This window comes from Zeugodacus cucurbitae, chromosome 3 (genome assembly GCF_028554725.1).
Source record: "Zeugodacus cucurbitae isolate PBARC_wt_2022May chromosome 3, idZeuCucr1.2, whole genome shotgun sequence".
In the NCBI taxonomy this organism is placed as follows: domain Eukaryota; kingdom Metazoa; phylum Arthropoda; class Insecta; order Diptera; family Tephritidae; genus Zeugodacus; species Zeugodacus cucurbitae.
In genome coordinates this window covers 66,264,082-66,285,425 of record NC_071668.1, presented here as the reverse complement: position 1 = coordinate 66,285,425, position 21,344 = coordinate 66,264,082, and the positions used below count along the sequence as shown (strand labels likewise).

Here is a 21,344-nt window from a genome sequence, read left to right as displayed (position 1 = left end):
TCAAACACGCAAACTTGAAATGTCGTCCGAAAATTCATAATAACTTGGCTAAAACTGAACGGAATTTATTGATATTGGTATCAGTGGAAAGGTAATCTCGTCGCACTTCTACTCTAATCCAAACTTTCTCCTAAACCTTTATACTTACCGAATTGTCGAGGAAAAGACATTTTCGTTTTTCTTTCTTAAAAAAACTATGCAATTAGAATTGATATCTATATAATCTATATAACACTCGTATAGCCAAAGACACGCCCTTTCCCATGATACCAAAATCATTCGAATCGGTCCATAAATTGCGGAAGTTATAAGCTTCTTTAGTTTGACTTTTCCCGGCAACACCCTTGCTGCACGTTTATGCGCGCCTGGTGCTTTGGCTGAAATTTGCACGAAAAATGCAGTTCATAATTTTTGTTACCCCTGAAAGCATGCTATGGAAATTTGCCAAGCGGATGTGCTGCGTGCAGTTTTGTGTTAACCTTGGTAAACTCGCTATAACTCCCTTAAAACTCAACCGATTTTCATGATATTGGTATCAAATTAAAGGTAATCGCACAGCGCTGTTGACTGTTTTAGTTTAATTACAATATTAGTATAATTTTAATGATTTATGGGGAAAAGAAACGAGAAATTAATAGAAGGCGCATTCATTTATATTTTAATGCGAAATCTTTGTCTATTAAAGGGTCTTGAGTCTATTTATTTTATATACAATTTGAATTCTTCTATGTTTAGTTTTCTAAGTGGGTTTTTGGACAGACAATTACTTAGTGCTTCCTGCATCATGCTTGATTGCTTTCAATTATATACTTTACATTTGAAAGTGCTTTCTTTAATATTTTTTTATTTAGTATTAAATACGTATATGTGTATGTTCGCATGTTAAATCCCATATTATATAAATTAAACAAAATTACATATAATTTAAAAATTTATTTTAGAAAATATTGTTTTTATTTTTGGTTTTCTTATATTATAATTAAATGGAAAAGTAATTAAAATTTAGTTTTTGAAATTCACTTGTTTATTAGAAACGTACACACACACTTGTAAATAGCTTCATTCAACTAAATTACATTTCATTTTCACAATATGAACATAATCAAAAAATTGTTTATAGTTTAGCTTTAACCTTGCCATATTTACATATGTACCCTCCCAACTGTTAGATATGACTTTAATATAAACAATTGCACATATGCGCACACATACAATTTACTTCCGTTTTGCAATGCAATTATTAATGTTCAACTTTGTTCTCTTCCTTTTTTCTTTTCTTTTTCTTATTGATTATCAACAAAAACAAAAACAAATAATAAATAAAAATAAACATATTATATCTTGGCGTTTATCATAATCCACCTCAATGTTACATATTTATGATGTCGTGCGTAACCTAAAAAACAAAAACAAAATGAACGTTGATTGTTGGTTGCTGTTGCTGTTACATACATACACTGTTGCTCTTTGATGTTGGTTGTTGGTGTTGGTGTATTGGTATAATTTTGGTTTTTGTGCGCCGAACACAACATAAATATACAACAACAACAACACATGCGTTGCTGAACCGATTGAACACACTAAAAAATGAATTATTTATCTGCAATAACGACGACACTGCAATAAAAAATATTTTCAAAATATATTAAAAAATTCAAAAAAAAAAATATTTAAAAAAATTAAAAAAAAAAAATATTTTTAAAAAATTAAAAAAAAAATATTTTTAAAAAATTAAAAAAAAAAATATTTTTAAAAATATATTAAATATTATAAATATTACAAAACTATACCTTAAACTCCACGCTATGCATTTAACCATATTTAAACTCAACTAAAAAAAGGTCCACAAATTTCAGCAGATATTATCAATGCGCAGTATACCGTCGAAACGCTCGTTATGGCCGTCTTAGCCGGTTCAATTTTCTCCCTACTAGTGGGCTTCTTTACAGGCTACTTCTGTGGCCGACGCTGTCACAAGGATGAGGATGACAATTTGCCATATCCCGATACGGAATATGAGTACTTTGAGCAGCGTCAAAATGTCAATCGGTAAATATAAAATGTCGATTTATATGCATACATATAATATACAATTTTATACATTTTATTAAATCAAATTTGTCATAAAACAGTGAATTACCTCTCATTCCGCACAGTATACAAGCGGAGCCGAAGCTTCTACCTCAAGTGGAGGAGGTGACGTACGCCGAACCGGTGCTTTTGCCACAACCACCACCACAAAATAAAATGCAACATTCACCAAAGAGTACGCTACGCAAACCCATGATGCATCATGGCCCAAATTCCGAGACGCTCTTCCAATTTCAGCCCGATGGCTATAATACACAACAGACATATCGCGGTCGCGACAATTTCGGTACACTGCGATCACATCAGGTGATGGTGAGTATAGTTCTAGTAAATAGTAGGAGATTTATAATAGAATTAAAATTTATTTTGTAAAATAGAAATTAAAAGCAAATATAAAGTGGTTTGCATAAAATTATGTGCGATTAAAAAAAAATTTGTTAAAGAAAAAATTTAAATTTTTGAAAAATTTAAATATAAAGAAATATTCGAATCCACCTAAGTTAAAATGCACCTTAGAATACAAGATTTAAACTGTATTGAACCAGAAAAGTATACATGTAGGGATGATATTATATTATAATTTCGTATGAAACAGTATGAATTCAAGTACCAATCATATTAGCGGAGCTGGTCAGACAATCATATTAACAGCTGGTCAAAAATATTTAAATAACGAGAGTTAGAAGCGGGTAAGCACAAAGTTGCCTATAGGCAACATTGGGCATGAAAGGGTTAATTAGAACTTCAGTTTACCACAACAAAAATAATTAAATAATGTATTTTGAATATTAATAAAAAAATATAAACTCACACGGTTCGATTTCAATGACCACCACCGTATTCGCAGACATTAGGGTGCGCATTAAACGAGTCGGGGGGAAACATATTCAACCGGATTTCATAAAATTCAGGAACTGCAATAAATAATTAAAATAATTCTAATAAAAAGCGAAGAAATTAAGGCAGAAAATCGAAGAAGAAAAAAATTGTAGAAATTAAGGAAAAAATCGCTTTTTATTAGAATTATTTTTAGTTTACTTAAGCTAGATATGAGATAAATTAAACCGATTTAAATTTGTGAATTCTTCGTAGAGACCAACATTTTTATTAAAAAAAAGATCACTCTATGCTTGGGTATCGCAAATAAAACAAGTTGGATTCCAAAAATATAGGTAGATAGGTAGGTAGGAGTGCTGCCCTGTTTTAGTTCGGGCTCAATTAGCACTATCTGTGCCATTTTGATGCACTAGTCGTTGACCTTTTTTTTTATTTGCTGTCATCTTTAAGCTTCTCGCTCAAACCATTTTGTGGTTTCGATGAAGCAACTTATATCCATTATGCTTTTTGTAGACATCCATTCGAGGTTTCATGCTTGATGGAATCCCAGTGTTCTGTGACAGATCTGCGATAAGGCTGGGCATTCACAGAGGAAGTGCAAAATTGTTTCTTTATTCCCTGTTAGTTCGCAGCTTCGGCAAATGTTATTGTAGGGCATACCCATTTTCGACGCATGTTCTCCAAATGGCCAGTGCCCTGTAATGGTAGCAGTTATGGCCTTGTTACACGTAACGAGTAGAGCGGCGAGACAGTGACTCGGCCGAGTGCTCGTTTCGTTTAAACAGTAAGGCGAGTAATGAACCGAGTCAGTGGGCGAGTATAGTGGCGAGAGAGTCACTAGAATCACATTTTGTTTACTAGGCCGAGTGCTTCTTTTTTTTCACTCTTTTGCCCCTTCTGAGCTAATCACTGACTCGCTCGTTGCATGTGAACACGCGTTCGGTCACTCGGTCGATTTTTATGTTGTTTAAAAAAAAAAACTTCACTTTGAAAAACTTCACTGTCTAACCAGATGAACAAAATACGTGTAAACCTCTACTCGCCAACGCAACTCTCTCGACCGAGTATCATACTCGGCCAGAATACTGTCTCGCCACTGTACTCGTTACACGTAACAAGGCCATTAGTCTGAAAATATTGTTTCTTGACTTATTTAATAAGTCGTTAGTTCTCTTCATGTCATATTTTGGCCATATCTGTTTGGTTATTTTGCATTTAGTTGTATTTTTCCATCTGTTATTTGCTAATTGTTGAAATTGTAAATTGAGCTCTCTTCTGATCGAGCCTAGCGGGCTTGGTATTAATTCGGCCTCCGATTCGTTCAGACAAGCCCCTGTCTTTGCCAGCTCGTCTGCTTTTTCGTTGCCGAAAATATTCCTGTGGCCGGGAACCCATACCAAGTCTAGGATGAGCTTGTCGTCTAGCGACTTCAGCGCCTTCTTGCAATTTAGGACAATTATTGAATTAGTCATGGGCGACGACAATGCCAGGAGAGCTTGGCTATCCGTATATATTGTTGCCAAAAATATAACTATTTAGCTATTTTTAGATTCACCCTAGTACTTATAAGTAAACCTATAAAGATGACATTAAAGCAAACCTGCGTCTAAATACAGAAATTAAGCAAATTAGACTTGAAAAAAATGTCTAGAGTGTTTTTACGACCACCCTAGTATACAAATATTCATAAACTGACTTATACATATATATAAGTTCAGTAATTTAACTTTTACTTTTAAATTCATATTCTAATAATTTTTTCCACTCTCCTCTCCACTACTCAGGGTGATAACTATCGTCGTGGCGATGGCTTTTCGACAACTCGCAGCGTCAAGAAGGTAAGTTGTGCATTCACGTTTATGTAATGCTGCCATACATGTAACTTAACTATCGATGTTTCACGGTAATATATTTTTTTTTTGGTATAATAAAATGCGAAAAAAATAATATTAATTGAATTTCAATTATTTCTTGTATTGATTTGTATGTTTAGTAGGTGAACTTGTACGTACGCTTGCCACACTTTCTCAGTCGTCAATGATTGGTGTATTTTTTATTCAAATGTTTAGAGAGAACTTTAAAAAGCTATACTAAAACTCGAAAAAAAAACAAAAAAAAAAAAAATAAATAAATCTGCGTAAACTGTCCTATGTAGTCAACTAATGTATGTTATATTGTATATATGTATGTATGTAAATAGATTTATGAATGTTGCTTTGTTTGCTTAAACTGTATATAAATCAAAAATGCTACTAGCGTCTAATACAAACACAATAAGTAAATAATGTAAATAGTATATGCTTTCAATGTTCTATGTATTTCTATGTATTTGTATGTATATAGTAGTGCTATGCTTATAACTGTTTATTTGCTTATGCAACCTAATCTTAACTGCACGCTTCAACACTGACAATTTGTAGTATTTTTCAGTTAATTACATTAGCTAGTGTATAAGTCAAATCGAAATGCAAATAAATTGCATAAAATATTGTATTGAGCGATTTCAAATATGCGTTTTAAGCTGTTGAAATATTGTAAATATTTTGCTAATCGAACATTTATATAACTCATGAGTAAATATTCTTGAAATGTCTGCAAAATAAAGTTCTGAATATGTAAATATATCACGTAAGAAAAATATTTAAATGAAAATATTTAATTCAGGTTGTGTAATATTTTATAGTTAATTAAACAAACAGGATTAGAAGCTTTTGCGAAGTCAAATGAAGTTTGTGAAATCAATAATTATATTCTTATTTCTTCATAAACACGAGCTTATATGCCTTTTTAGTGTTTACTAATAAAAAGTAATGGTAATCAAGGATTTTTATAAGCTTCTGCTTTTCTTTTGTTGTTTGAAAATACAATGAAATTGAATATTTCACAATATTAGAGGTACATTATCGTAGGATAATTATCTCAAAATAATACCAAGACTTTTATTAATGAGCAATACTAAAAATCCTTTGCTAGAAGCTCATGCATTCATTTGAAATGAAGAGTCAGGTTAAAATGTATAAAAAAATAACGTTAACGATTTTGAAATCGATTTACCAAAGTTTATATCAAGAGACGATGAGGTCTATGAATCTAATGATTTACATTTCATGCAAAAGTAAAAGAAACCAATAACAAACAGTGAAAAATAATTGATTTCCATAATAATAATTCGAAAGAACCCGAAATTCTATTGAAGTGTTTTTTTGCCTTTACGAACAAAACAACTAGTGAAAATAATCGGTCTAATAATTGAATCCGTTTCGATTGAAAAATGGTCGAATCGATCGAAAAATTTGTCGTCGGAATCATTGAAATCGTATGGAAAATAAAATTTACGATCACATTGAACTCACTTACCGACTCGAAAAAATACATTTCGCGGCTAATAGATGTCGCTAATTACGATAAATCATTGAATCCGTTTTGATCGAAAAATTTTGTTCGAAATCTATTCGTTGAAGACTCAGTTGCGGAAATTTAAAAGAAGTAAAACATTTGGAAGTTTTTATGTAAAGAATTACTGATGACGTACTAAATTATATTTTAAATGTGTATTTTAGAGGCAAGAGAAAAAAACAGACTAACAAAAATAAATTAAAGATGTTTAAAAGCGATAAAAAACTTGCCCCTTCGAAATAGCGAAAGCATATTCTCAAAGAGCCTCAGACGAATTAAATATTTTTTGGAAGAAATTTCACAATAGTTAAAGGTCAGTTTTGATTATTTCTTTTTTTTTAACAAAGCAAAAAGCACAAACACTTTATAAAATTTTCGCATTTGTCGATAAAGGTCAATAAGACAGTTTTACGTGCTCATTTTGTAATAAAACAGTTTCTCTACGGAATCAATGATTGCATGAACATTTTCGATCGAAAATCTTTATCGTATCGAAATCGAATTCGCTGCGGATTCAATGATTAGGCCCATTATACATCTTATAAATAGATCGACTTTATTTCTAATAGCTAATACATCAGAGAATTATTCAGTCTAAATTAAGGGTTTAGGTGGTTTTCATAGGCTAAGAACAAGCATATTTTTAATTTTTTTATATATTTCCTTTAAACATGCTGAATTGTCAAAGAAAAGAATAAAAGTATTTTATGAAATTTGTATTTAAAAATTCCAAACACTGAGTTGGTGGTAACCCATCTCCCATGATGTTTCCAAAAAAGAAAAGCTCTTGCCGTGGACAGCATAACTCATAATTGGTTCATCTAAAGACAATAAACCAAAAATATTTCCTATTAGTACATGGATAAATCTAGTTAATGAACGAAGGAAAAAATAAAATAATGAAATTTGATTTTTTAGCAGAATTTTATTAAAAAAACTCATTTTTTTTTCAAATTTTCACCATATATAGGCTAAATCGCTTCATAACTTTTTGAGTTAACGTGTCCACCGACTTGAAGAATTGAGTTTTAAAGTAAAAAAAAAAAATCAAAATTTTCTAATTTCGAAATCCGTTAGGTGGTTTTTCTTAATTTCTTGAACTTCGAATGTTTAATCGAAGATATAGATCGTTATAGATGAGTTAATCGTACAACTTCTTCAATCGTACAACTTCTTTAAAAGGAAATATTATCTCCCGTCTTTAAAACTCACTCTTCATCTTCACTCTCAAAATATTTTAAAATTGAAAAATACAAAAATATATTAAACTTAATTCTAATCTATAATGACTTAACCTCAAATTCTATATGCCAAAATTCATGATAACCTCCGGAGGTTACATCAGAAAAGATTGAATCTTATTATGTTTGTAAAGTATAATTCTTCAGAAACATAACCACAAAATGTTCTTTAATGGAAACATTATTGAAAATTTTTCGATATCTTGTCTTGCTAAACAGAAGTGAGTAGTTTTAGAAACATTAACAAAAAAACTAAAGTATACCAGTCGTGAATTAGTTACATAACAATTATACAAAAACTAAAAATATTGCAAAATTGAGATTAATTCGCAGTTAAAAAGTAAGATAAGTATTTAATCAATTTCTTTTCATAAATAACAAAAATGAAAATCAGTAACTTAGTCTATGTACATATATAATATATTTTAAGGTTTTAGTATTTTTCATTACATATTATTCATATATATTATATATCTGTAATTTAATTTTCAGTAACTATATATTCTCATAACATTCATTGCAAAGGGGTGCCCATATTATCAAATAATCATAATCTTTTGTACATTGTACATAGCTCCACCATACTATTCACCTCATAAACATCCATATGTTTAGTTCTGTTTAATAATCATAATATTTAAGTGGTTGCAATAAAAAATACACCAATCATATGACTTTCAGCTTAAATCTCAACATTTGGCTGCTATAACTATACGCTGTATGTTAAATAAAAATTGAATATACGACTTTGTAGTTAAATTTTCATAAGAAATTTATTACACTTTTGAGTTATTACGCTCTCTCACTCTCTACCACTCTACTACATATAATGCTATACTTTTCTCTATAACTCTCTTTCTGCTAATCGATAACTATGCATTTTTTTTGGCGAAAACAAATAAATTTTCTATTTGACAAAAAAACACGAAAATAATAACACCGTACAAGAACATCATACAAAAACCAAAACAAAACCAAAACAAAATTCTATCTATCTTTTCTCTCTTCTTCCCTTTTCTCCATTAGGTTTACCTTTGAGACGGGAATGGGGCGGCTGATACCAGTCAGGGACTAATTACCCAAAATATGGTAAATACTTTTATTTAAGCACCACTTTGCTACTCTGCTCTTAAGGTGTGTGTTGTACGAACAAATGCAATTTTAGTGTTAGGAAAGGAAAGAAAATTAATTATTTTAAAGAAATAAGTAGGAATTTAAAGTTGAAGAATTGCTTATGTTAGTATCGAAATGCAGATTTTACCCTTCTCTTTGTAAGCTGAACTGATATTCTTTTGTGTATTGGAAATAATATATTTTGTCACTTCTCTTTTTTGTTATTATATAATTTTTTTTTCATAAATATAAATATAAATACCACTACTATATTTATAATATGAAGTTCGGATGTCGGAGTGTCGAATATGATTTTTTATAGACTACTACTAATTTAATATAATAATAATATGATAATTAAAAATTACATAAATTATTTATATATCATAAAAAAGGAAAAAAAAATTGCAAATTATAAAAATGTAAGATATATATAAAATATATTTTAAATAATTATAAAAATATTATTTAAAAAATATAAATCTGAACAATTTGAAAATTTTTATATTATAAAAACTAAATTTTTTATTATTTACATATAAAATAAAAACTAAAAATAAATTCAAAATAAAAAATTTTTAAATTTTTAAATTAAAAAAATTTCGAAAAATAGTTGTAAATATAAATAACAATTAATTAATTTAATTTAATTTAATTTATTTATTTATTATTTAATTAATTCATTTATTTATTATTTAATTAATTTATTTGTTAATTTTAATTAATTAATTTAATTTTAATTAATTAATTTATTAATTTTAATTAATTAATTTAGTTTTAATTAATTTAATTATTTTAATTGATTGATATACTTTAATTTTAATTAATTTATTAATTATAATTTAATTTTCTAAATATATAATATTTTAAGATATCACATAAAAATATTTCGAAAAGTTTTCAAATTATTTTCTTCAAACACACAAAAAATATCAAAAAGTACACTAAAAATGGAAAAATTCGATTCAACACAAAATTATATAATTGAAAGAAAATTTAGTGCATTCCAAAAAAATGGAATTAAATTTTAGAAATAAATAAAAAAAATTAACAAATATATAATAAAATAAATTAAAAATTAAATTTTTAAAATAAATCAAATGAGCAACATTTTCTACGGCAATCAGTTACTCAAATAGTCAATTGATTTAAATAAACTTTAAACACATTTCAGTATTGAAAAATTAGTTAGTTTAATAATAGTAATAAAATTAATTATTTAGAAATACTTAATTAAAAAAACTGTCTCTATTAAAAAAACACATTTCGCACAATAATTAATATTTTTAAGCTATCAATTAAACAATTATGAGAGAAAATAAATATTTAAATAAAATATAAAAAATAATTTTTTTTATTTTTTTAAGGATATCCCTATAGGTATTATAGGTATACAAATTTTATGTTTTGTGAATTTTTTTATAATTTTAATTTGAACTGTTATAAAGTCTAAGAAAAAATTTTAAAATAAAAAAAATAAATAATGCATAAATATAAAACAGCATATAGAAATCATATACAAGATTAAAAGAAAAATATTTAAAATATTTTTATTAATCTCTATTCAAATTTAGATTTATTAGTTTCAGTAACTAAAAAAAAATTTTTAATATTTTTATTTTAAAAATTTCTTTATTTTATATATGTATATACATTCTGTCAAATAAGTACCCGGAAATTCTCATTTTAAATTTTCCCGCCGAAATTTTTTTTCGAAAAATTTTTTCAAATTTTTGGCACAACTGTCAGCCACTATACTGTCAATTTTTATTGCTATGTGTCATTTAATTTGTTTGAGGCGTGATTAGGAACAAGTCAACGTCTTTTTTTTCAACATATCCAACGTTTTGGCACAAGAGATTTCGTTTGCAACACAAAATTTTACACAAACTCTGTGTTCAATACTTGTATCTAATTTATTTATTTAAAATAAAAAATTCGAGGTATTTATTTGACAGAATATATATAAATTTTTTTATTAATTTTATTTTGAATTTATTTATTTTCATTTTTTTATTTACATATATATTTAATTATTATGTTTTTATTTTATTATTTATTTTTTTATTAATTTGTATTTTATCGTTTGAAATAGAAATTGAAAATTCCTAATGCTTTTACAACGCGAAGGGTAAATTTGTATTTAAAATTATTAAGTTACTTAGTATATAAATATAACAATAAATTGTATTTATAATCTGCAATTTATCATGCAAGTTTAATTAGATTTTTTCTGAAAAAAAAAAAATAAAGCAATATGTAAATACTATAAGAAATTTTTGAAAAAAAATAACTTTTCCATAATAGTCAGTTTCATTCATATTCTCATTTTAAAAATTTCTGCTTTGCCAAATCAAACTTATTATTAACGAAAAACGAAAACAAAAAAATATTTTGCAACATAACAAAATTTTGTCGCATACATCTTCATACATTTCAACTACAATTTGCATATAACATATATATAAAATCGTAATATATACATATACATTTTTGCATTGCCACAACACTTTTAATGCAATTTTCTTTGGCTCACTAACGAACGAATGCTCACATTTCCTTTCATAAATAAATCAAAAATAAAATTTCTTTAATAAAAATAGAGGAATGCAATTTAGTTTATGCAAACTCAATAAAAACAAATACACAAAGAAAACTAAACAATAGCCAATCAAAGTAGCAAAAGCAAAAACAAAATATTTTATGCTAAAAAAAACTTTACGCAATACTCTAAATATGAAACACACGCACACACACATCAAAATATATGTATTTACCAACACAAACGCATTGTGGCGCTTACCAAACGGTCAATTGAATTAGTCAGTCAGCCCACTCAACCGCCCAACGCCCAACTCTGCAATACATATGCAACACAATGTACCGCCTATACTGTTCACTATTATACATGTATTTAGTTCGTATTATTGTTTGTTGTTGTTGTTGTTATATACATTGATATGCCTACATACTACAATTTCTATACTTCACAGTAGTGCAAATGCATATAATTAGTAAGCAAATAACTGTGCGTGCATTCTGAAAGTTATAATCTGCATACACACAATGTATATGTTTGTATGTATGTAGTCGTGCACCATATGCCCAACTATAACCTAATATAATCCGGAAATTCGATCTAAACTAATTTCGAAAAATTGAACTTTCAAATTGTATAAAAGCGCAAATTACAAAGAAAATTTCAAAAATTCTATGCAATTCAATGAATTGGCTCTGCCTGCCGTTCCCTACTACTAACTCCTCCAATGAAGTACTATTATATCCGTTAAATTTTAGTGCATATTTACATGCATATGTATGTGTTTTCACTAGTAGTTATGGTTTTTTTTGTTATTGATGAATGCTTCGTTCAACAATTTAAATAAAACACACTATTGTTGAGTTAAAAAACTATAGTTCAACAGTCATTTATTCAGTACAGAAGTTGTCTATCGTTAAGTGAAGTTAATATTTGAAAAAAAAAAAACTTTTGACATATTAAAAAATTAAAAAATAGTATCTAAAATTTTTTTGAACAACAACAGTGGCCATTCCCTTTAGGGAAAAATTGTTGCACTACGGAAATCATACATGCCATTAGATCGGATTAAGAAGTTCAGTACAGTGGTTATCAATAGTTAATTATTAAAAAAATATATTGTTTTGTTTCAAAAAAGGCATCATGAAAGATTTGAAAGAGCAGTTGGTTTTAAAGAATCTCAAATCTAATACTAAGTTTACATATAAGGAGATTATCTCCATTTACGAGCTTAACTCGATAATCTGTAATTAAGAAACGAGATTTCTTATACAAAATTCCTCTCTTGATAATCCGAGATTATAAAATTATCTCGTTTTATACAACTAGATTTTTGGTGTTATTCATAGTTTTATCGATAATTTTGCGTAGAAGAGGAGTTATGTCAAAAGAAAAAGTAAACAAAAATGGCCGACAGCAAGAGAAAGATGTGTAATACAACAACAAATACAACAGATTTGACAATTAATAATCTCATTTCGCTATATATAAACGGTTAGATTATTGAACGAGCTTAGTACGAGATTATTTTCATATGTAAAGATACTATAAGGAATAATACTTAGTGGATACCAAAAATTTTAAAATATCGATAACTGAAAACACTAAAATCTATTAAACGAAAACGATCTAAAACCGCGGCGATTCCAAACAAGGCGACTCTACAATTTGTAGAAGAATTATAAAGTCATTGTACACAAAAAGGATAGATCAACTCAAAAACGTAACTCAGTTAGACATCGATCGAAATCGAAAAATATTGTCATCTATAGTCTCAAAGACCCAAAGACCCGAGAGAGAAGAATCGATACCCACCATCTTTTTATCGATTTTAAAGCTGCCTTCGATAGCACGAAAAGGAGCTGCCTTTATGCCGCGATGTCTGAATTTGGTATCCCTGCAAAACTAATACGGCTATGTAAGCTGACGTTGAGCAACACCAAAAGCTCCGTCAGGATCGGGAAGGACCTCTCCGAGCCGTTCGATACCAAACGAGGCTTCAGACAGGGTGACTCACTATCGTGCGACTTCTTCAATCTATTGCTGGAAAAAATAATACGAGCTGCAGAACTAAATAGAGAGGGTACAATCTTCTACAAGAGTGTACAGCTCCTGGCGTATGCCGATGATATTGATATCATCGGAAGCAACAACCGCGCCGTTTGTTCTGCGTTTTCCAGACTAGATAAAGAAGCGAAGCGTATGGGTCTGGTGGTGAATGAGGACAAGACGAAATATCTCCTGTCATCAAACAAACAGTCAGCGCACTCGCGTCTTGGCTCCCACGTCACTGTTGACAGTCATAACTTTGAAGTTGTAGATAATTTCGTTTATCTGGGAACCAGCATTAACAACACCAACAATGTCAGCCTTGAAATCCAACGCAGAATCACTCTTGCCAACAGGTGCTACTTTGGACTGAGTAGGCAATTGAAAAGTAAAGTCCTCTCTCGACGAACCAAAATCAAACTCTATAAGTCGCTCATTATTCCCGTCCTGATGTATGGCGCTGAAGCGTGGACGATGACAACATCCGATGAGACGACTCTTGGGGTTTTCGAGAGAAAGGTTTTGCGCAAGATTTATGGTCCTCTAAACATTGGCAACGGCGAATACCGCAGACGATGGAACGATGAGCTGTACGATTTATACGACGACATTGACATAGTTCAGCGAATAAAAAGACAGCGGCTACGCTGGCTAGGTCATGTTGTACGGATGGAAGAAAACACTCCAGCTCTGAAAGTATTCGATGCAGTACCCGCTGGAGGAAGCCGCGGAAGAGGACGACCTCCACTCCGGTGGAAAGACCAAGTGCAAAGTGACCTGGCTTCACTTGGTGTTTCCAGTTGGCGCCAAAAAGCAAAAAGGAGGAATGAGTGGCGCGCTCTGGTGGATTCGGCTATAATCGCTTAAAGCGGTTCCTACGCCAAATATATATATATATATAGTCTCAAAATCGAAAATAAAAAACGTTTTAAAATATGCAAAAACCATGCAGTGTCTGACAAGGTATCACAAATTTTCTAGGAGAATCCAGTCCTTATATTCCTTAGAGATAAAAATGAAGCAAAAAGGGATAGAAATATTCATGTACTGAACCTACGTTTACATTTCCTAAACCATTCTAAAATAGTTGTAGTGAATAAGATCTATAGAGTTTTAGTTTTATTCTCACCTATATAAAACGACGAGCTGCCACAGATCGAGGTAAAGGCGGCGTCTAAGCATGTAAAATACAAAAAATGAAGAGAAGACGGAGTGTTGTCATTTGTTACTACCACTAGTGCCGCCCATGGTCTATTTTAAATTTTTACTTAGATGATTTCGTGGATTTTGTACCACTTTTTGAAATATTGATTCGATCTTTGAAAAAAATGTTGCTTCATTTAATAAAAAAAATATTCACTAAATTGAAAGCAATGAAATAGGCAACATCAAAAAATACTTGTCCAAGTTTTAAACTAATGAGCAAGGAAAGGGACCGGTAAGGTTTACGATTGTTTCGAAATAAATAACTTTGAAATAAACGCATTGGATTCGTAGCTACATTTCTCTGGGGTTCAGAACTGAATTCAAATATGATTTTTTACTAATGCATTTCTCAAACTTATGATTCCATGAAGAATAGCATGTGGTAATTTCCAATTTTTGGAAAATTTCTTAACAAATTTGAAAACAATTCGAATAAAATAATAAAAAAAATAATAATAAATTTGTGACTACTCATTGGATTATAAATAATAAAAAAACTTTAGTATAAAGCAATTACTGTTTTCCTTAATTGGGTAATTAAGTATAGATATTTTCGGAACACATTAGGCAATTCACTTCAAAACTGCAATAGTGAAAAAACCACCCAAAAGCAACAACTATTTAAGTTTAGTTTTAAGTACACGAAAAATTAATAGAAATTTTAATATTTAGATTTTAATCTTATGATTACTCATTCAATACTCAAGTTAATTGCATAAGTAGTTTGCACTAATTACTAAAAATAGTTCATTCAACGTTTTTTGCATTTGCGTTAACAAATTAAAGCATTAATAAATTAAATTAAATCTGCATTGAAAGCAAGCAACACACGCTCACACCTACAGCCTAGCACACACACACAGACACGAGCACACACGATTGTACTCGGCACAACAACGAAAAAAAAAACAAAAATCTTACAAAAACATAACAACAAAATAGTTTAAACATGTCAAATATATACAAAGAAAACTATTTTCTTTTTTTCAAATTTCAAATCAAATTTTCCCCCCTCACTCAGGCTGTAAACACAAATACACGTAACAGAAGTCTTGGTCGTTTAAGAAGGCAGCCGCCCCGTCATGGTATTGGTAAGTGCGCAAAACCACTAAAGAAATTCAATATATACTACTTGTTGCTTTTAACCGTAAACCAAAAAAAAAATTGTTAAATTACGTTAATGCGACTATGCAACTACTACTCTCAACTAATTACATACTCTACTCTTTAAGTACTTAGTGTTAATCATAAATACTAAAAAAAACACTTAATCATAATTAACATTCAACTTTAGAAAGTTACCTTATTAATTAATTAAATCAAAAATAAATAAGTGTTTTACCAATTTTCAAACTTATTCACACGTTTTGCCAGATTTAATTGCATAATCACTAGTTATATATGTAATTACTAGTAATCATTACAAAAATACACACGAATTTATATAGAAGTGTAGCATTTTAACTTTCACTTGATTTATTACTATATATAAAATACATAACTATCATCTTCATCGCAAACTGTATTCTAATTACAACAAATTTCACTAAAATCACACACCTACACCACCACACAAAATACACATTACTTCTTTAATTACTTTGTAGCATTTTTCAATCATTTCCGTTTGCTCATTCGTACTTTTTTCATTTGCCATTTTCTCATGATGTGCTAGCTAGTAAAGATCCTTTCCAAAAATAAAAAAATAATTTAAAAAAATTTCGCTTGTCGTCTATGAAATGCTGTGAGATTATATGAATTAATTAGTAAAGTAGTTTCCCCACGCCTTACCTCTGTACTCCATGTTGCATGTTGCAGCGAGCATGAAATTATTATTTTAATTGTTTTACCATTAGATATGCATATCAACTATTAAATATGAAATGAGTCTTATGCTAATTTATGAAGTAGTGCTTGTTGCAACATGCCTACTTGTCGTGTAAGCCCTGTAAGCCCTAACTAATTGTGTTATTGTAAATGATATACATGTGATAGAGGGAGTGATAATTTTATGGGAAAGGAAAGAAAATGGAATTGTAATGAAAAAAATAATTGAAATGAACACAATTGAATCAAAATAGATTCAATGAAAATTATGAATCAAAATTAATCAGTAATCAATATAAAAACTATTCAATTTAACTGAGTTCAACTCAATTTAATAAAATTAAATAAAACTTAAAATATTATTTAATTTTAATTGAATGGAAGAATCATGAAATTTATTCTTTTACTGTTCGTAAGGCGAAACAAAAATTACCAATTTTAATGGCTTCAGCTGTTTTGGAGAGACTAGAGCTTTTTTGCTTTAATTGATTTAATTAGGTCACAATTTGAAAATTTTGTGGCTCAATAAATATAATTTTAATAATAATAATTAATTAAATATTCAACTTAAACTAAACACATAAATTGAACTAAATTATAATAACTATAATTAATTCAATGAAAATATTTGAGTAAATTAAATTGAATCGGTTAAAAAAAATATGATCAACATACGTTATTATATTAACTTTAACCGAATAAGCTCTAAATTAAATAATTAAACTGTAGCATGAGTAAATAATTGAGCGGGCATGTAATTGAAATGAACAAAAAAATAACAAATCAAAATAATAATAATGAATATTAAAATAAAATATACAACATAATATTAGAAAACCTCCGATTATAATTGAAACAATTAAATATATAATTGAAATTGATTATTCGTTCAATAAAAATAATAATAATTTGAAATGGAATCAGCAGCATATATGTTAAATATATAAAAATCGGACTTAAAATAATTGACTTTACTACTCCACTTAAATTTAAATGACAATACCGAAATGATGTCATAAAATTTAATTGAGCTCAAGTTAATAATAAAATTAATTTCAACAGAATGTATTAAAACTGAGCTTTGTTGTTTAAAATTAAATTAAATTTAAAATAAAATTAAAGGAAATTGAGTATAAATCGAACTAAATTAACTAAATTGTTTTTTTTGTTGTTTTGAGTTTAATTTCAGGAAATCAAAATAACTGCAATTGAATTGAATTAAATTAATTTATAAACAAATCAAATCTAATTAATAAAACTAAATATAACAATAGCTATGTAAATTATTAAATAGCACTAATTTGAAATATGATGAAATGCAGTAAACATAGACCGAATACCAACCTTATATAAATCATATAAAGCAAAATATATAGATAAAGTGAAGTGTTGTAAGAAATAAACACAATGGATATTACCATAATTAAATGAACTAGACTTAGTGAGTGAAATAAAAATAAATAAACAATTAAAGAAAAATGAAGGTGACTAAATTGAATAGATATCGAATTGATCGAAATAAATTGAAGTCAATTAAGAAAATTGCCATAATTAAATTAAATAGAGTTAGAATTGGAGTTTAATTTAATCGATTTCGAAAATAAATTAAATTGAATTCAATTAAATTAATGATTTTGTATGTGATTGAATTGAGTTACAAGTAAAAATTGAAAATTATCGAAATAGTAAATTGTTATATAAATAATTTCTAAACAACATAAATTATCACTCCAAAATCACGCGGTATTTTACTATAGTATACATATGAATGTTTGTATATAAGGGTATAAATTAAAAAGCGAATTAGTAATATCAATTTTATTGTAATAGAAAACTAATAATAATTTAAATTAGATAAGACAATTTGCTAATTGACTAAATTAAGAAAAAAAATTTAAACGGCTAAAAGATTCACAAATTTTCTGAGTTTAATTTATGTGGATTTAAAACCTGAACTCTTTTGAATGGGCTAAAATACAAAAACAACTTGAGATTTATTCACTATAATCGGTTTATGTAATCATGGATTTATTAAAAATTTATTATTTTTAACAATTTAAATTGTGAAATTGAAATATTAGTCAGTAATTTCGAAATTAAAATGGAGAGATATAAAAATCTAATAGCAAAAACTAATTTTTACACGAAGTCAAATTTGCAAAACGCTTTTAAATACTCCCAAGTCGAACAACATTTCATATGTATGCGCAGTAAAAATATCCCGTATTTAACATAATTCCCACACCGCATTTAACTGTAAAAAAAAACCGCTCGCTCGTCTCTAAGGTGTTAGCTGTTATGTAACTCGAACTACCATTTCTACTAACTAGTTTGCTAACTCTAAAACGATTTAATGACAAAAATACAATTTTTAAATTAATTACTTCTCTACATCTCTCATCACATATATAGTAACTCAGCACCGTTCGAATAGTCCAGCACAACACTCCAGTTCCGGCTCATCGCCGGTGATGTCAAATAGTAGTTCTAGTCCAGCGCCACCTTCCAGCAGTCCTAGTCCGCAAGAGAGCCCCAAGAATTGTAGTTACATTTACCGTGATTGATTGATATGTAATACCAAATCGATGCCATTAATTAAAACAACAACAACAACAGCAGGAGTAGCCGGAGCAGCGGTAAATCCAAGCAAAGCAGCTATGCAGCAAGTAAACGCTACAACAACAGCAACAATAACTAATGGCGCAACAGCAAGAACAACAACAGCAGCAGCAGCAACAACCACAGCCACGCGCAGCTCATGCGGCAAAGTGCGCACAACACTCGCCAAATCCGTGCCAGCAACACCCGTACAACCGAAATCGCCAACCGCACACTTCATATCAACCTCACCCGAATGTGAGGGCAGCGCCACAGCAGCAGCCGCACGCGGATTGCACGCCAACGACGATGACGACCACTACAACAATTGCAGCGAATATCTACCACATTCCTATCCGAATTTCACCTTCGATCTCTCTGAAGACGACTCCAACGACTACGACGATGACGAGCTGGAGTTGGATGACTCTTCGCTGGCGATGATAACACCGCCACCACCATATGTCGATACACCGTTGCAACAGTATGCGCGTACGCATGTGCCACCACTGCCGCCGCTCCATGCAACACGTACGCGCCGAGCCGCCACAGCGCCACCGCCACCCACACGCAAGAAACTCTTTCAGAATCGCGAGATCTTCAACATCAACACGCCCGCAACGTTAACGCCCAGCAGCAGTAGCTTCGCGAGCGCCATCACGCCAACGAAGTTGAGCGCCGCCGCAGCGGCTATGTTTGCGGCGCCACAAATGGCGCAACTCAACAAGAAATGGACGCAGTTGCATCGCAAGCGGCGACGGCGCAATAGCAGTTCGGGCGATTCGAAGGAGTTGGACAAGTTGGTGTTGCAGTCGGTGGATTGGGATGAGAATGATATCTATTGAGCGATTGCGGTTGAGTGGCAGGTGCATTTGCTGCTTCTAAGCGCGCTTGGCTTGCAGTTGGAAGTGGAAGTGGAAGAAGAAGACATCTCATACAATGTACACCTACTGCGTTTCTTTACTTGGCTTAATCGTAGACATACATGCACACATACTTTTTCCATTCGAAATACATACATACAATTACAAAGCAAAGCATCTAATAATAGTAAACTACATGCATACATACATATATAGTATATTCATAAATTATGATTGCATACATACATACATACTATAAAAAAGAAGAAGCAGAAGCAGAAGCATAAGCAGCAGCAAAGTACATAGTAGTATTAATTAAGTGCGCGTATTTAGCTAACAATAACAGTAATAAATAAGAGCGAGAGGCAACAAATAACGCAAACGTTTAAACACTTAGAAATCGTAGCTGCATTAGACTTTGCCTTAAGCAAAGTAAAGATTTTTTGAGAAATTTAAGTAATAATAAATAATAAAAAAAACGAATAAAAAGACAAGTTGCATTATATGCCTGTGCGCATACATACATACATACTTATAGAGTTACACATTTTGAGTTACACAAAAGTCAAGCATAACCACACAGTTGCCATACAAAACTATGCGGTGTTCCAAATATGTCCCCACAAGTATTTTATAAATTAAAAAAAAAAATAATAATTTTAATAATTTTTTTTTTGTAAAGTTTAACCCACTGTATATGTATATAAGTATAAAAGATAATCCTATCAACCTTTAGTATTACTCAGATAAGCAATTTTAGTTGTAAATTTCGAATTCGTATTCGAATTTCCAATATTCGAATCATACATTTCGCCCTATAACGGTTGTGAGTGGTTAGGGTAAATTATTATTTGTTGTTTTTAGTTATTAATTTTAGTTTTATAAAATATATATAATTATGTAAATCGATGTTAGGAAATTATTTGGTTTAATAATATATACAATAAATATAGAAAATAATTTGGCTTTCTCATTTACACAAATATATATTTAAAAAATTTTACAAAACGCAGATGAAATTCTTAACAAAATAATGAGGCGCTTCAACATACACCGTTCGAAACTCTTCTTTAGTTACATAGCTATGATATTTTTTTTTTTGTGAAAACATTTTTAATAAAATTTAACTCGAATTTGTTCATAAACCGCGACTTAATATGCTTCAGACTGAAAGGTACGGCAAGTTATTGATAAAAACTGCTAAAATTGAAAATCCCGAAATTTCGGAATCGATTCCGAAAACAATTACAACTTTCTTTTTGTTTTTTTCTGAAACAATTTCGGTATTTCCATGCCAAATTTTCAAATATGTGCTATAATATTTGCTATAAATATGGCCATAATGACTTCAAAATAATTTCGTTCATCTGAAACTCAATTCAAAGCCGCGCTCATGGAATTGAAATATCTAAATTACTGAAAACGGTGTAAGCATTAATAAAACCCGCTAAAATTGAAAATCCCGAAATTTCGGAATCGATTCCGAAAACAATTACAACTTTCTTTTTGTTTTTTTCTGAAACAATTTCGGTATTTCCATGCCAAATTTTCAAATATGTGCTATAATATTTGCTATAAATATGG

The 21,344-nt window shown here is 29.7% G+C and overlaps 1 protein-coding gene and 1 long non-coding RNA gene across 2 annotated transcripts in view; one reads left to right on the top strand and one right to left on the bottom strand.

Moving 5' to 3' along the window:
- Nucleotides 1-19,952, top strand: part of LOC105208519 (semaphorin-1A) — a 386,218-nt gene extending 366,266 nt beyond the window's left edge. Inside the window, 5 exon segments of the mRNA XM_054226324.1 lie at nucleotides 1,842-2,049; nucleotides 2,157-2,403; nucleotides 4,713-4,766; nucleotides 15,494-15,563; nucleotides 18,712-19,952. Coding sequence (XP_054082299.1) covers nucleotides 1,842-2,049; nucleotides 2,157-2,403; nucleotides 4,713-4,766; nucleotides 15,494-15,563; nucleotides 18,712-19,742 — 1,610 coding nt within the window. The 3' untranslated portion in view covers nucleotides 19,743-19,952.
- LOC128920065 (uncharacterized) lies at nucleotides 926-1,931 on the bottom strand. Its single transcript, XR_008470194.1, has 3 exons — nucleotides 1,791-1,931; nucleotides 1,457-1,617; nucleotides 926-1,396 (listed from the first exon to the last, which is right to left on the bottom strand). It is a non-coding gene; the product is annotated as an uncharacterized LOC128920065 (long non-coding RNA).
- Nucleotides 19,953-21,344: the final 1,392 nt, after the last annotated feature.